At 37.5% G+C, this 15,806-nt stretch overlaps 1 protein-coding gene and 1 long non-coding RNA gene across 2 annotated transcripts; both read right to left on the reverse strand.

The window, feature by feature from the left end:
- Nucleotides 1–345: 345 nt before the first annotated feature.
- On the reverse strand, nucleotides 346–7,270 carry LOC143861742 (golgin-84-like). The gene is made up of 5 exons (XM_077372638.1): nucleotides 6,645–7,270; nucleotides 6,463–6,525; nucleotides 4,002–4,079; nucleotides 3,482–3,685; nucleotides 346–769 (listed from the first exon to the last, which is right to left on the reverse strand). The coding sequence occupies exons 1-5, from the start codon at nucleotides 7,140–7,142 to the stop codon at nucleotides 737–739; spliced, it is 876 nt and encodes a 291-aa protein (XP_077228753.1). The 5' UTR covers nucleotides 7,143–7,270; the 3' UTR covers nucleotides 346–736.
- A 3,378-nt stretch (nucleotides 7,271–10,648) lies between these two features.
- LOC143861752 (uncharacterized) lies at nucleotides 10,649–11,064 on the reverse strand. The gene is made up of 3 exons (XR_013240011.1): nucleotides 11,035–11,064; nucleotides 10,773–10,923; nucleotides 10,649–10,680 (listed from the first exon to the last, which is right to left on the reverse strand). It is a non-coding gene; the product is annotated as an uncharacterized LOC143861752 (long non-coding RNA).
- Nucleotides 11,065–15,806: the final 4,742 nt, after the last annotated feature.

The following is a 15,806-nucleotide window of genomic DNA, read 5'->3' on the forward strand; positions in this document are numbered from 1 at the left end:
TTTAACTCAAAACACATTATTAAAGTTATGCCGTTCAAACCTGGATGCGTGGTCAAGAAACTCAAACATAATGTGGGAAATTTACAGCATTTAAACTCAGACTTGGATCATTAGTAGGCGAATGTTAAAAGGAGCTGATGCAGGCAAGTCAATGATTGTGTAGCACGCACACGAGCGCACACGTGCAGACACACACACAAATAAGGAAATGATATACAATTCTAATGCATCACAAGAGAAAATACAGTAGCAGAGTTAAACAAGAAGAAAATAAAGGAATGAAAGAAATACCAATACGACTGTTAATACCTGTAGAGATGAAATCACACTAAAAACTTTCAAACAACTGGAACAATGAAATAATGTAAAAATCGTTCATTCCATGAGTGGAATAACACACACATAGGGAAATGATATCTCCATGCCCTATATGTAATAACATGCCCTCAGTTGTCTTCTTGTTATAACGGAAAAAAAAAAAAGAAGAAGAAGAAAATAATAGGAACAACTAGAAACCTAGTGTTTCTTGTGGGAAATCACCCACTTCACCTTCCACCAACACCAGCACACAGCACACCCTCTCTTCTACTTTCGATCGTCGTTAGATTAGAGAACGAACGACCGATATTCAAGGTGGCAGCAGTGGTGGCAGTCGGTTACCACTTACCAAGCCAAGCTCGCCAGAGCTATAGAACGATCCATATTCTTTGTCAGTCGTGTATTTGCATCATTTTTTTCATTTGAATATTTCTTCGATTTGCATCATACCCTGCCGAAGACAATCAAGGATTTGGCTCTGAATCATTAATAAAAAAATTTAACAGATGGAAGCTCTAATAAGATTTTTGTAACAGCCAGCAGCACACATCCATTTGTGTAGAGCAAAAGATCAGAAGATATCCCCAAAGGTAAATCTAACCTCAGGTAAAATCCTTCAACGTAATCATCATAATTTTGGACTTATAAATAGATTGGAAGGGATTCTTTCCATGTTAGCCAAAAGTCAGAACAGGGCATAAGACATCATAAAACTGAGGTCCAAAAGCATATCCAACATGGGGTAAAATCCTTTTTGCGCATTTATCTTGGTTTAGACACGTAAATCGTCGTCATTACTGAGCCAGTATCTTCTATTAGTTTAAACAACCAGATCCCAAGATCCTAACACCACTACTCAGAAAAAATCTGTGTTAAAAGTTCATACATTTTGGGTTTTATATACAATTTCTACATATTCTAAATATGGGCTATGACCTGGTGGTTAGCCTCACATGGAAAAAAAGTGCCACAGGAGAATTACCACTTCATCCATGGTGGCCAGTTATACTACTCAAAGTCTTAGATTTGGTTCTTGATGACATTTTCTACGAAGAAATCACCAAGAATTTCATCTCAACCTAGAAAAGCCTTATAATTTCACTGTCGCCCCTCGATGCTGGCGCCTCTTCTTCCTCTCTTTTCTCACCTGTCTTCTTCCTGATTTCCTTTTCTTCTTTCTTCTTACGGTTCAGTCAGGTAGCATACACAGAAAACAAGATGATGTGAAAAGAACATAACCGGCTGGGGCAACTCTTAAAGCCCCGGCCTGTGGAATATCAGAACATGACAGGCCGTTCCATTATTGCACATAGGAAGTGGGAATATCAATCTCTATCTATATACACACATACAAAAAAAAAAAGATAAAGAGCAAGTCCTACTGGCTGGGAATGTAGTCTGAAATTAAAAAGTAGCCGTAATTTTTAGGAAGTCTTGTGTGTGTGTGTGTGGATAGAGATTACTATTAGATTACAATATTAATTGTGGCTACTTTTAATTCCAGACTACATTCCCAGCCAGTAGCACTTCCTTTTTTTTTTCTTCTTTTAAACGAAGAATTTTGTAGAAAGAAGAGAAGCAGTGAGCTCCCCAGCCTAATACTCAATTCAACTCAACAAAGCCTTTGTCCCAAACTAGTTGGGTCGGCTAAAAGAATCCTTTAGAAAAAATTCATGAAGAAGGTAAAAGGAATCTACCCGGCTCTAATCCTAGTTCTAGTTGGGTTCTTCTACGTGGATCATTTTCTTCCATTCTATCCTATCTAATGCCAAGTTCTCTGTTATGTTCCTAGCTACCAAGTCTTTCCTCAATGTTTCTACCCAAGTTGTTTTCGGTCTGCCCCTACCTCTTCTTACTCCATCAATTTGGCACGAGTCGCCTCTTCTCACCGGAGCATCCAAAGGCCTACGTTGGATATGTCCAAACCATCTTAAGTGGTGCTCTCTCATCTTCTCCTCAATTAGAGCCACCCCCACCTTTTACGAATGTCTTCATTTTTAATTCTATCTAACCTTGTGTGGCCGCACATCCATCTAAGCATTCGCATCTCCGCTACACTCATCTTATGCGCATGCTGCTTCTTGGTGGCCTCACAGCTCTTATAAAACTTTCCCTTCAACTTGGTAGGGATTTTATAGTCGCACAGAACTCCTGAGGCAAGCTTCCACTTCAACCAACCTGCTCTTATTCTATGGTTAACATCCTCTCTTCTTCCTTATGTAAAATTGAACCAAGATAGCGAAAGATATCCCTCTTACGTACCTCATGTCCAGTCATATTTACTACATCCTCGTCCCGCCTCCTTACATTACTAAAGTTGGATTCCATATATTATGTCTTAGTCCTACTCAGTCTAAAACTTTTAGATTCCAAAGTAGTTCTCCATAACTCTAATTTAGCATTTACTCCTGCGTTGGTTTTCTCGATTAATACTATGTCATCTGCAAATAACATACACCACGGCACCTCATCCTGGATACCCTCCGTAAGCTCATCCATAACTAGCGTAAAAAGATAAGGGCTTAGAGCTGATCCTTGGTGCAGCCCTATTGTAATTGGAAAGTCACTAGATGTGCCATCCGTGGTTCTGACACTAGTTACTGCTCCATCGTACATATCCTTAATCACATCAACATATTTAGTAGGCACTTTTTTCCTTTCAATGACCAACCAAATAACACTCCTGGGAACCCTATCATACGCTTTCCCCAGCCTAATAACACCTTTACATTCAAAAGGCTGAAACTAAAGAAGCATATGGCTTGATAATTAGGAAACCCAATTTCCCTTAACTATCCCATTACTTTCATTAATGGCAAATGGAAGAAAAAAATTCACAGAAACATCAACATGGTTGGAGGAAAAAACTAGCAATTACTTCCAGATAAAAGAGCACATGATCTAAACTTTCCACCAAAATGATGCTAGTTCCAAGATGACATGGCTTGGAAAAAGCTGAGACATTACTATATTAATGCTGGTTAAAGCTTTAAGTGATAACAATGCATTTGAATGTAGATTGCTAACAGGTCCAACTGGGAAAGTTATATTCTTCCGTTATATTCTTCCTCCAAATAATAGCATTCCGGTATTCCACTATAGGGAACATAATTTATCAAAGTTTTAAGAAGAAAAGTGAAATTGATATATGAGATTAAATCACCTGCAATGATGCAAGCTTTCCTTCAGAAACAGCAGCCTGTTTTTTCAGTGCATCATTTGAACTGACAAGAGCCTCGATCTCTGAATTTTTTGCAGCCAAAGCATCTCCCATATTTGATTCAATTTTGTTTACTGCAATCTTGGATACAGATAAGTCGTGTTGTAGCTGTTTTACACGAGCCTCAAACGAATTACTACGCTCTCTCTGTTAAGAAGGAGATTAACTAGTAAATAACACGGTATACTTTCAATGCCATAACAATACTTATCAGCATAGTTTTAAATTTCAACCAAAATCCAAATACCGAAATCCAAAATTTCAGATTTCGATCGAAATTTGGTCATTTTGACTGAAATTGCAAAAAAAATCGGCTGAAATGAATGAACTTTGAAAAAAAAAAAAATTTAAAATCAGTTTCCGTAGGATCCGAAACCGATATTTTAATTTATGCTTATAAAACATATTGGTAGCCTGAAGCATTACATAAATAATGTAAGGATGTAAGAGAACAGCATTTCACCTCAGCAACCAGAAGCACCTCCAGTTGTGAATTTTCGAACTTGTATTCTTGAAGGCGAGATGAAAGTCCAGCACAAACCTGGGCATTCATAGAAGAGAGATTGATTAAGAATTCAAGAGATATCAGGGTCAGAAAACATTAATTGACATATTCTCAAACTTAAAAAGTAAAAGCATGATATACGTAACATTTTCAAGCAGAGTTTTGAAAAATGAATGTTCAAATCCACTAGCTTGAGCATATATGGCATTTCAGTAAAATATTCAAAGTTGAAGTTCTTAGTGGGTGTTGCCAAATATCAGTGCCTTCAATTAAATAAATTTCATACCGCTTCCCACTATCTTTTTTTTCACATTTTTGTCAAGAAGAAAAACTATCTAACAATAGAGAATTTTGAATTTTTGATGGCGGAAGTAACTGAGAAATGAAACTACTGAGTCTGAAGGTTGTGTTGATGTTTTTTGTTTGGACATTATTTTCTTTTCTCTTCAAATCAAATCAGATCCCAGAGGAAAAAAGAAAATTGTCTCCTTCAAGAAATAAAATAACTATGATTTGGCCGACACTTCGAATTTATTGCCGACACACGTGTCGTGTCGTGTCCGACACGACACCCGTGTCCACACGTGTCGACACTCCTTTAGACACTTTTAGATGTACTGCTAGAGCGTTAGCAACTTTATATGTATGTATGTGTATAAGTGTGACATTATTTCTAGTTTTTTAGGGGTTTCCATGTCAGATACCTCATATCCGTGTCGAAACTTGGTCGAAACTTTGCACACGAATCTGTGTCCACAAATCATGAGTATATGTACTTTCAATTTTAGACGTGTCCCCGTTTCTAAATTTTGGGAGTTTGCCGTGTCCGACACCCCATGTCTGTGTCGAAACGCGACACTCGTGTCCGTGTCCACAAATCATAGAAAATAAGACAAACTGGCTTGCCAAAAAAATGCCTATTATGGCTATCAAAGACAAGTCCCATATATTATGTGCGTGTGCATAAAGGATATTTTCACATTACCCTTAATAGAACAAATTCGGTAAGGATAGAATACGCCACATCGTCGATCGAAGGTCATATTCCATTTGAACTCAAATCTTAACCATTCAGCCAACTCATAAAATATAGTTAGACCGAGATATATAGGGAGATGATAAATTCACTGCCTTTTTCACATATTCACCCCTTTATACTCACTGCTGGTAAGCTACGTTTAATGTGAAAAGAAAGTACTAAACTGTTTTTTTTTTTTAATGAGAAGACGATGATAGTTTTTGTAGGCCAGGCTGGAACCAAACAAAGCAGAGAAATGGCCTCGCTCATATGAAAGAAAGGGCTCTTGTAGGTTTTGTTGTATGCCCGCAACGGAACTGAGTAGCACAGAAGTTACAGCAACCCGGTTCTCTCAATAGGCAGTAAGTACCGAACTCTTTTACCCATCTAACAAGTAATTTCTATTTTTGACCATTTTACCTATTTTGACCATTTTATAAAAACTCATCAAATCCTCCATTTTTCTTCATTTCCACACCTCTCTTGTTCTCAAATCCTTCTACTCATCTCTATTGTCATTATATTTGATTTATTTGCAAATATGAGGGCATTCATCCTGATGAGGACGACGAAGATTAGGACATTGATCTTGATAAAGAGGATGAAGATTAGGATGTCGATCCTAGTGATATTCGTGAAGCTATCGGTGGTGATGACGAGAGGCACCATTCAATCATGATGATGCAGCTTACGACTTGGCATTTGTATGATTAACTTTTTATTTTTCTTAGTTTCATTGATGTTGGATGTTTTAAGTATAAAATGTGCATTTCTGTTAAATTTGGTTCGCATAATCGTTTTTTATATTTTTCTAACAGTTTGTTATTGTTTGATTTTTGTTTAAATTTTTAACTCTTAAAAAAATTACTCTGCTCTTAGCATCGTTCCCAAAACGAAACACTGAAACGTCCCACCCCAGTGATCAAAACGAAATGCCAAATGAAACAGCATTGACATATAAGCCCCCATCAATTCCATCATCCTAGCTATGATATGGATAAATTGTACAGGTCACAGGTTTTTTTTTCTTTTTTTGAATGGCTGGTACAGGTCACAGGTTAGAAATTTAGAATATGGATATGTCTAACAGTAACATTGCAGTTCCATTAGAAACCAATTTCCATCCAACCTAGCAAATAAACCATATGTCATGGAGACTACAACCAGTTACTTAGATATCGTATAAAATGTCACATTCAAAAGAGCTCTATTTGTGGTGAGAAACAGGCAACTCACATGCATGAAATATTACCAGCTGAATAGACTATGCATAAATGAGAATACATTCAAGTCTTCCTTTGCAGAGAGATAAAGAAATAGATATTGTGATTTCCAGTTTACACAAGTGATATATTTTCTCTCTCTTTTTCCTTTTTGAACACGATTAGAGTGATATCTTACCCTAGCTAACCTGGCCTCTTTTGATTGACCAGTAGAAATTGCACTTTTAAGCAGTCCCTGAGCCTGCAAACCAGCTAAAGGGACTAATCAATGATAACCCCAGATGCTAAACCAATAAAAATCCAAACTACTAGGATTTGCGAAGTAATGTGATATGTTTTACACAGCAACACATACTTCACCTCATCAAGTTGGTCTTGCACTCTCATGGGAGAGGTCTCAGTTATATGTTCCTGTTGCTTGGTCGGATTTGGAAGAGTCTCTGGCAATACCTCCACATCCTTCTCTTGAATGCTGCTATTACTGTGAATTTCCACCATTTCACTTTCAGGATTCCCTTGTTTGATATTAAAAGAAAAGTCCTCATTCGCTAATGTGGCTTTTGGGTCAACATCAGCTGGAACTGGATGGTGTCCATTCACAAACTCAACTCCATCTGTGGATGGTGAAGTGGACTTTTCAGGCCCCTCTGTTGTATTCTCGATAGAAATCTCACCATTTGTGGAGGAAGTGACATCTTTTACTCCATTCTCAATGGGCAAGTCTTTCACCATAGCATCAGCATCATGGTTTCTAACATCTGGAGGAGTCTCCAGTAAAGATACACTCAAAATTTCTGTATCTTTACTAACATCAGAAAGTGGGTCTGTGCTTGCATGGGCTGTAAAATTGTTGGGCATGGCCCCAGAATTTTCAGATGTGGAGCCTTCATCTTTATCGGCCGTAACATTTGAAACAGATGCTTGTATGCTAATCTCCTCTCGTTCAGTATTGCTTGTTTTAGGAGGTTCAATAGTGGAACGTCTCAAGTTACCATGTAAGAGAAATCATATGGGCCACCATGCGATGAATAACATTAATAGGGTTCTTAAAGAACATGGAAACAGTTTTAGTGTCCAAATTCGGGGATATGCCAGTTAAAGACCTCTTTTGATTTTGTCGCCCTGGGTTGAAACTCTTGTCCATTGGATGCTTATTGGTTGTCAAAAGAAAAACATAAGAATATCAATAAATAAGCAGTGAATTGCCATATGAAAGAAACACACAGAGTCAAGAGAGAATCTGTAAATGCTCAAAACAAGAGGGGCTTAACCGCCACTTATGATAAAATATGTACTTATTTAGCATGGTAAAATTTAGAGGAGATGAATTGAGACCTATACCTGGAGGCTTTGGGTCAGACTGTTCATTCGACAGCTCACTGACAACCAGCTTCGCTCTTCGATCTACAACTTCAAATATATCTGATTGCAGCCATCAAATTATTTTAGACTCTTGAAACATATCCAAATATCAATTTCTGAATTTTATTAAAATTAGAAATAAAGATTTGGGAAAATCAAGTTTGATGTAAGATTCAAATACGGAATATGAAAAAGTAGATAACACATTAATTGGAGTGACTAACTCAGGGGTGTGTGAGACTCATATGTTAGCGTTTTTGTTTTTAGTACTAAGTGCAAAAGATTATTAAGCTCAGATTTTCGAGAGGAAAAGTACAGGAGATATATTAGTTAATAAATTTCTACCCATGAATAGAACATCTGGTTTTCGAATCTCAGCCTATACCGACTGCTGGCTGTTTTGGATGGTCTTCTGCTTGACAACAGGAAACCATTCCAGCCTTAGGGAGACAAAGGTTGAGCAACCACTGAAGCTCATGTAAAAATATAGAGGGTCATTAAAAGATTTTCCATTTGTGAAGATTGAGTTAGAACCACCTTGCAGGGTTATTTACAATTCCCTCTCATTTGGGCGAGAATTAACACGTGGAGGGCACTCTACATCATTTTAGCACCACTTATAAGTGGGAATACCTAGATTTATAAATAGAATAACTATGTTATTAATTTAAATATAAATGTTATTATGGTATTTTTAGTATAATAGAATAACTATGTTTCTTCTCTCCCAAAAAATGACTTGAAATAAAATGGGGAAGTGACATATTGGCCCCGTTTTTCCTTGGGACGGCCCCCTCTAGTGTATCATCTACTCTTTTACACTAGAGGGGGCTGTCCCATGTAAAAACGGGGCGAATATATCATTTCACATTATGTGTAGACTTTTTGTGGGACCCTGTGTACTCTAACCTGACCCCGCTTCTCACTTTTAATTACAACGCATTTTTGCCTGAAGGATAAGTAGACCTTCTTTCCAGCCTATTGGACAATAGACCTTCTCCGTCTAGAATGATGATTGACTTATAGGATAATATGAGGAAGTAAATTTCTCAAATGATTGAAAGCTTAGAAAACAAACAAAAGGTCAAATCTCTGTCTAGTGATGACGTTACTTATAGGGTAATATGAGAAAGGAAATTTCTCATATGATTGAAAGCTTATAAAACAAAAACAAAGGTCAAATCTCTGTTTAGATTGAACTGAACTTCTTGAACCATTTTGTGTTGTTGATAGCTGTGAATATTTCTATCATGAAAATTAACCTATATGCCTTGCCATTTTTTTGGTTCTCTGTAGATTATTCTCAGCAGAATGCTTTGTTTAAGATTCGGGGTACTGTAATTGTTAAAAGGGGTTTAGCATGGTTAGTATGCCTTGTTTTTCCTAAAGTTTTCAGTTCTTAACTCCATTAAGAAATGCGGTAGAGGAATTTAGAAAAATGTCTGGCACCCCAATATCCATCGATGAGAACCTCAATTTTAAACATGTGTTCCTGGCCAGAGCCGTTATATCAGTGTTTGCGGGCTTCTATGTGGTGTTGGTCTATATATCAAATTGAACCCACATTTGTAGTGTCATTTAGGGGCCGTTTGGATACACGGATTTTAGAATCTTGGATTTCCTCAAAATCGTGGATCGAAGACGAGAGAAGGAGACCGTCCGTCGTTTTCTGATTAGTCGCCCTTCTTTCCATCGAGCGAGAGAGTAGATCGCCCCTGTTTCCAGGTTTTAGAAATCTCAGGATGGGGAACAGATTTCTAAAACCAGGATTTCTTACTTAAACCCTTCATCTGCAACCTACTTCCCCCGCATCTGCAACCTACTTCCGTTGTAAAAATCCAGAATTTTACACTACTTCCAAACTAAAACCTGGATTCTGAAATCTCAGAATCCACGTATCCAAACAGGGGGTTAATTTTCTTGGAAGAAGTAAAATTTTGGAATGCATGCAAATGAATGGCTTGATTACCAAACAAAGCCTGAATACCAAAGCCCCCTTAACAAAATAAATCGAGGACCTGTACATAGATGTTTTACAGGAAAGTTGGTTTGAGACTTTGAGTATTATTCATGATTGGGAGATTTAGTATGAATTTTCTAGTATACACTAAATTTTGAAATAGATCATGAACCCTATATACTTATATAGTAGTTACATAGAAAGATGTATTTTAGTACTGTATACGACTGATATCCCTTGTATTCCCGTTATCTTACCTTGTCTTTTTTTCTCTGCAATTGGCTTTTAAGGTTCTCAAAATACAACTTGTAGAAATGTCTCAGGAATTGTGTTTTGATTGATTGTGTATTGTATGGAATCTGCTTAATCGGATGTTTAATTGGATCCTAATCATGAACACGGGTAAAACATGAGAATGGTTCTCATCCATAAGTGATGACTATAAAAGATTTTACTAGAAATTTTCTTATAATTCATCAAATCTCACTTAAAAGGAAAATAAGCATGAAATAACTATGAAATTCCAAATTATTATAGAAACAATAAAGACTCCATACAGATTAAACATAGGCATCCAAAGGTACATAAAACACAAATGCCAGAAATTCAAATACCCACAATTTACATGTACCACGAGCATAAGAAAAGGCATTAGTGAGTAGTTATGAAGAAAAAAATTGCATAAGCTCAAAAAACCATTGTCAAATTTTATTTTTATTTTTTTTAGAATGGTCCATTGTCAAAATTCACAACTTTAATTTCCTACAACATATAATAATAGTATATAATAATCTATAGAGGAGTGCCAGAAGGACACCATTGTATCATTGGCAAGCATAGACGGGCACTCCTAATGTCATCCTACTAGGGTATCCTCAGATCATAGTATATTTAAGAACAGTACTCATACATAATCATAACAATTGGATCTCAAACCATAAATAATAAAATAAAACTTAAGAAAATAAATAAAAGTAACAAAGGCAGCAAGATTTTACAATTAGTTTCTTGCTAGATGGGCATTGAAAGCAACTATACACATGTACATTGTCCATAGGCAGACGACCATTTATTCTGCAATCGCAAAAACAAAAGATGGAGTTCCTCTTTTCTGACATTGATGAAAAAAAAAGTCAAAAATAACTGAAAAGGATATGGGCACTTACCTGAAGAATGTCCAAGCAAATGTTGTCATAGGGATCTACAAGGGAATAGAAGCACAATGTCTCGAATTTCACCTTTGGAGGCTTTAATGGATAACCAACAGTAGATGTAATCTCCTTCATGGAAAGGAGACAGTTTTGAATCCCTGGACATCTGGAAAAAGAACATGGAAGAAATGTATATGAGTAAACAAATTTTTCTCAGAAGCAAGGATTACAATATTAGGTATAAGGGAAGTTAGAGAAATTTAGACACGCTTCTTACCACTAAGACCATTAGCTCTGATTGTTTGCCTGTTCCACCATAGATCAGAGGAACAGAAAAAACAAGTCTATCAGAAACAAGAATAACATAATAAAATCAACTAAAGTATGAAAAGTTGAATGATGTGCTAATTTGTTTTACAACCCCAAAAACACCCACCCTGCTGGGAATGCAAACTGAAGAAATTTATTAAAAAAGTGGAAATACTCCCATAACAAGGCATTAAACCCTAAATTGATACCTCACTTCATAGAAGCTCCAAATACTGATGTTTCTTTCGACGATTCGGGCATCGGGTCGAGGAGAGCTTTTTCATTTTTTTTTTTGTGTCTCATCTCCAGAAGCACAAACTCGAGAGAAATTCATAGATCCAGCCAGCTCAATGATTTACCAAGAAATCAACCCAAAACCCTATGATTCACAATGGTGCTGCAAAATCTCTTCGAAATTTACAATGGGAGAGGTAGGTCTGACTCTGAGAGGGAGAGGCAAAGCAAAATAACTGATGAAGGAAAAAATGGAAGATGATTTCTAGGGTTCTGGAGGAACTTGTTGGCCGACATCTCCTGGAGATGTTGTAATCTGTCTTTGGCGGTGGTTTTGCAGAGGCCTGAGAAGATGCGAGAGAGAGAGAGAGAGAGGAGAGGGCGATGTTTAGGGCTTTAGCTAAAGGGCGTCCATGAAATCTACCCAAAAACCCTATGATGCTTTTCACGAAGGTGCTGCAAATCTCCTGCAAATGTTGCAATGGGAGAGGAGGGAGAGGAAATCGACCCAAAAACCCTATGATGCTTTTAACGATTGTGCTTCAAAATCTCCTGGAAATGTTGCAATGGGAGAGGTGAGTCGAAGAGGGAGAGGAAATCGACCCAAAAACCCTATGATGCTCCCAACGGAACTCTACAAATTGCTGCTTCTTAGAACCAATGAACTGGTTAAAAATAGAAGGGAAGAAGAGGCCTGAGAGAATCGATGAAAAGGGGGCTCCATGAAAACCCACACCTAAAGCTTGAAACGTGGAGAGAAGAGAGAAGAGAGAAGAGAGAAGAGAAAGAGAGCGTGGTGGGAGTCGAGCGATATGTCACACGTGATAGGGCACAAAAGGAATACTGGGATTTTCTAATAGAGCGTGGTGGGCTTTTCGATGAACGGCTGAGGATTTTACAGGTGGGCAAATTAAAATATTCCAACAATTTTTATCGTCTTTTGAGTTCGAAGTTCTACCCGACTGCTTTCAAACGTGGACACCTGACACGTAGGCCTGAACACGTGCTCTTAGTAACTTTTTGAGAACGAGAGCAATGGACTTTAACCGTTCCAAGTATTTCAGTTGCTCTGATTTGTTTGATTTTCAAAATTTTCGCCCCCTTCTATTACCATATGTACCCCTTATTTTTCAAAATGGAATGTACAGCCCACATCATACGATGATCCAAACCGTCCATTTGATGGGCCACAATATAAATAGGTTGTGCCTCAAAAATCATTTCCATAGGATGATCCTAGCCCTCTGATCTATAGGAAACTCCATATAATCAAACCTCTATAGATCGGGCGTCTAGGATCATCATATGGAAATGATTTTTGGGCCACAACCTATTTACATTGTGGCCCATCAAATGGACGGTTTGGATCATCCTATGGTGTGGGTTGTAAGTCCATTTTGAAAATTATGGCGTGAATATGATAATAGAAGGGGGCGAATTCATTGTAAATTTACATTATCAATGCATCTTAAAGAGTGTCCCGGGGGCACTAGTTAACAAAACCTGAAAACCCTTGTTTGATTTTCAAATTTTAAATAGCTATGGACCCCGATCCGAGAGAGGCGGTGAGGGACGAGCCCCACACGAACAGTCTCAGGATCATCCACGTGAATGGAGAGTTCTACCAAGGAACTCTCGAAAGAATAAAATGCCTCTCACAGCATGAGTGGCGATATAAGGTGAGATACCTCTCGATTCGGGGACTAGCCCAGATTCGAGGCGTACCTTAAACAAAGAAGAGTCGTCATCCAAGGAAGTGGGCCAAGGATCCCATACTATGCTCTGTTGCAACGGATAACCAGAGATATAAAAAGAAGGTTCGTGCCTGGTTACGAATTTGGAAGGTCCGAAGAGCACCTCGTCCGCCCAAGTGCAAGTACCTGGTCTCTTATGCCATTTATTATTGATTTTGAAGAGTTTTGAGCGAAAGTCATATGACATGGGAACGAATATCTCCGAGAAGACGTCTATCTATTCATGCATGTCTCGGAGGAATAATAAGCACACACAAAATAAATGAAAGTAGTGTCGCCTAAGAATATCTAAGTTATGAGTGTCATACCTAATTAGTGTCTGAGTTCTGGTGTGCAAACACATGCATGCTACAGCTAAAGGTATAGGATCTGTACATGAAAGTAAGAAAACACACCAAAACACACAACACAAATAAACTCTATACACAACATGACAAGACAAATCCTAAAACTCTAATGTAGGACTTGACTCGGACCAAGATGACCGTCCATCCCAGCTGCTCTACGTATCCCGGCCTCGGGAAGAATCGGAGTCAACGTAGTTCGATGACCTATTCTAAACTACAATGCCTAACCATCTAGGACCGCTATCCTAAACTCGATCCACTAGACTCAACTGATTTTTAAAGCTTTTTATATAATTGCTTAAATTCATGTGAATTGTAAGTTTTAGAACTCTCTATATGCCCTAACTAATGCAAGTTGGTTAGCCTTAAGCTAATGCAGGTAGGCCATATACTCTATGTGTATCTAGGCTGTGCATCCTAAAGAAAACCATGGGCTGACTATATGCTTCCTAGTCTAGCCATCGGTTCGACTAAATGTCTAACCGATCGACTCGAGGCCTCCTAACTCTAGGGACACTCACGCGACAGGACACACCATATCAATACAAATCAGGACAGACTCCTAACTCTAATACGCCCCAAATAGCTAGGACAGACTCCTAACTCTATGGGAAGATCTTTTTGAAAAGGTTTTGAAGACTTTTGTAATTTTTGGAGGTTTTGAAATGCTTATTTTTAAAGGTTTGGCTGGACTCGGGATATGAATCCCAAGCTGCACTACGTACCCTGTGAAAAGGGATCAAGCCAACGTAGTTCGGAACAGAATTCCTAACTACTCTCCTAAGGACTCAAGATTTTTGAGATTTTTGGTTTTTCAGATGTTTTTTATGTTTTTGACACAAGAGGACAGAATCCTATCATCATAAGGGGAGGACAGACTCCTGATGTCCCGCAAAGGTTGGACAACATCCTATGCTTTGCGAGGGAAAAAGACAGAATAACAACTCTGCAAGGGTTGGACAGCATCCTATACCTTGCAAGAGTGGATAAAGATCACACGATTTGATGATAGGTTGGAAAGAATCTTAACCTCTATGATGATAGGACAGGCTCCTGAAAGATTGACTCTCTAGCTAAGGACAGACTCCTATGCTAATGACTCTGAGAAGGGCTCTAATGAGACATGACATGTCTCCTAAAACAAAATGATATGTAGGGCCAATGAGACAAAGCATGTCTCCAAAAGGTTTGAATTTTTCTACATGAGACATAGCCTGTCTCCTCCATGCTCAAGATGACTCTTTTATTACCCTTATAATGAAAAGGCTCAAATGCTTAGGGGCATCCAAAAGAGTGGGTAAGTCTTTAAAATAAATGAGGGGATGGCTACTTTGGACTAAGCGAGTCCTCTATGGATGGGCTTAGGCTAGCGCCTTCATCGCCCCAGCGATGATAGGATATATATATGACTAAAGGTAAGTCTAAAAGAATAAGGGTACCGACATGGATGATGAATGCAAATTAGAACCAAAACTCAATGACCATATGGTAAATGAGCAAGCAAGCAATCATATAAAAATACTCAAAGAGGAAACAGATGGGTCATTACCACTCTTGTATTCAAGCAAGTTTAAAAGAACAAAAATCATATAATGATTTCTAAATCTCAATATTAGTAATTATTCACCTCTCAAATTAACCCGAAAATCAAATGTATGAACTGATAAAGGCATATAAAGCTCTTAACAATGATATTTCCAAAATCAAACATAATTAACTGGTTATCCATTCATGCTAATATCAGAAGAAATAATAATAATAACAATGATGATAATACCATTTTAGCTTACCATATGACCTTTAAAAAGAATTTTCTTGTCACATGACTGGATAAGAAAATTTCCTGTACACGTCTAGTTTTCAAGACCACAACACTTTTTATAAGATTCAGCCAATAAGTTTACTGTAATCTCCATCAACAAATGGCCATCCAAAATGAGCCAAGATCTTGAATAAGAAGAAATAGTGGCATAAAACTACATTATTCTAATGCTAACATTGAGTCGCTGACTATACTCAAATTTCCACCTAATTATCTGTTTTAGCATAAAATCTCATACACAACTGCTTCCCTCTGCGATTTAATCATCAAATGACCTTCTCAAGCAATTTAGTCAAATATTTTTAAAACCTTTGCTTTTGACTTGTTTACTTCCAATGATCATAACAATCTTAAACTGAAATTACACAAAGTTCTGTATACTATCAAGTGATTGAAATTCGACTCGAAACTATTCTATTTCATATAGACCAATGACAGCCATGCTATATAACCAAAAAAGACAACTATAAAATTCTATCTTGTAATCAGTATGTGCATTACAGAAACTTCATATCATCATTTTTTTGACATAAAACACAGTACATTTCTTAAACAAAGTAGCAGGATCAATCATCTAACTATG

The sequence above is a fragment of the Tasmannia lanceolata genome, unplaced genomic scaffold, assembly GCF_043159265.1.
Source record: "Tasmannia lanceolata isolate RefF3 unplaced genomic scaffold, GAP_Taslan_0.1 ptg000003l, whole genome shotgun sequence".
Classification (NCBI taxonomy): Eukaryota; Viridiplantae; Streptophyta; class Magnoliopsida; order Canellales; family Winteraceae; genus Tasmannia; species Tasmannia lanceolata.

Coding starts and splice junctions, on each gene's coding strand:
- LOC143861742 (XM_077372638.1), bottom strand. CDS start 7,142: ATGCCCAACAATTTTACAGCCCATGCAAGCACAGACCCACTTTCTGAT. Junction 4,080..6,462: donor AAGAGGCCAGGTTAGCTAGG/GTAAGATATCAC, acceptor ATGAATGCCCAG/GTTTGTGCTGGACTTTCATC. Junction 3,686..4,001: donor AGGTGCTTCTGGTTGCTGAG/GTGAAATGCTGT, acceptor CCTTCTTAACAG/AGAGAGCGTAGTAATTCGTT.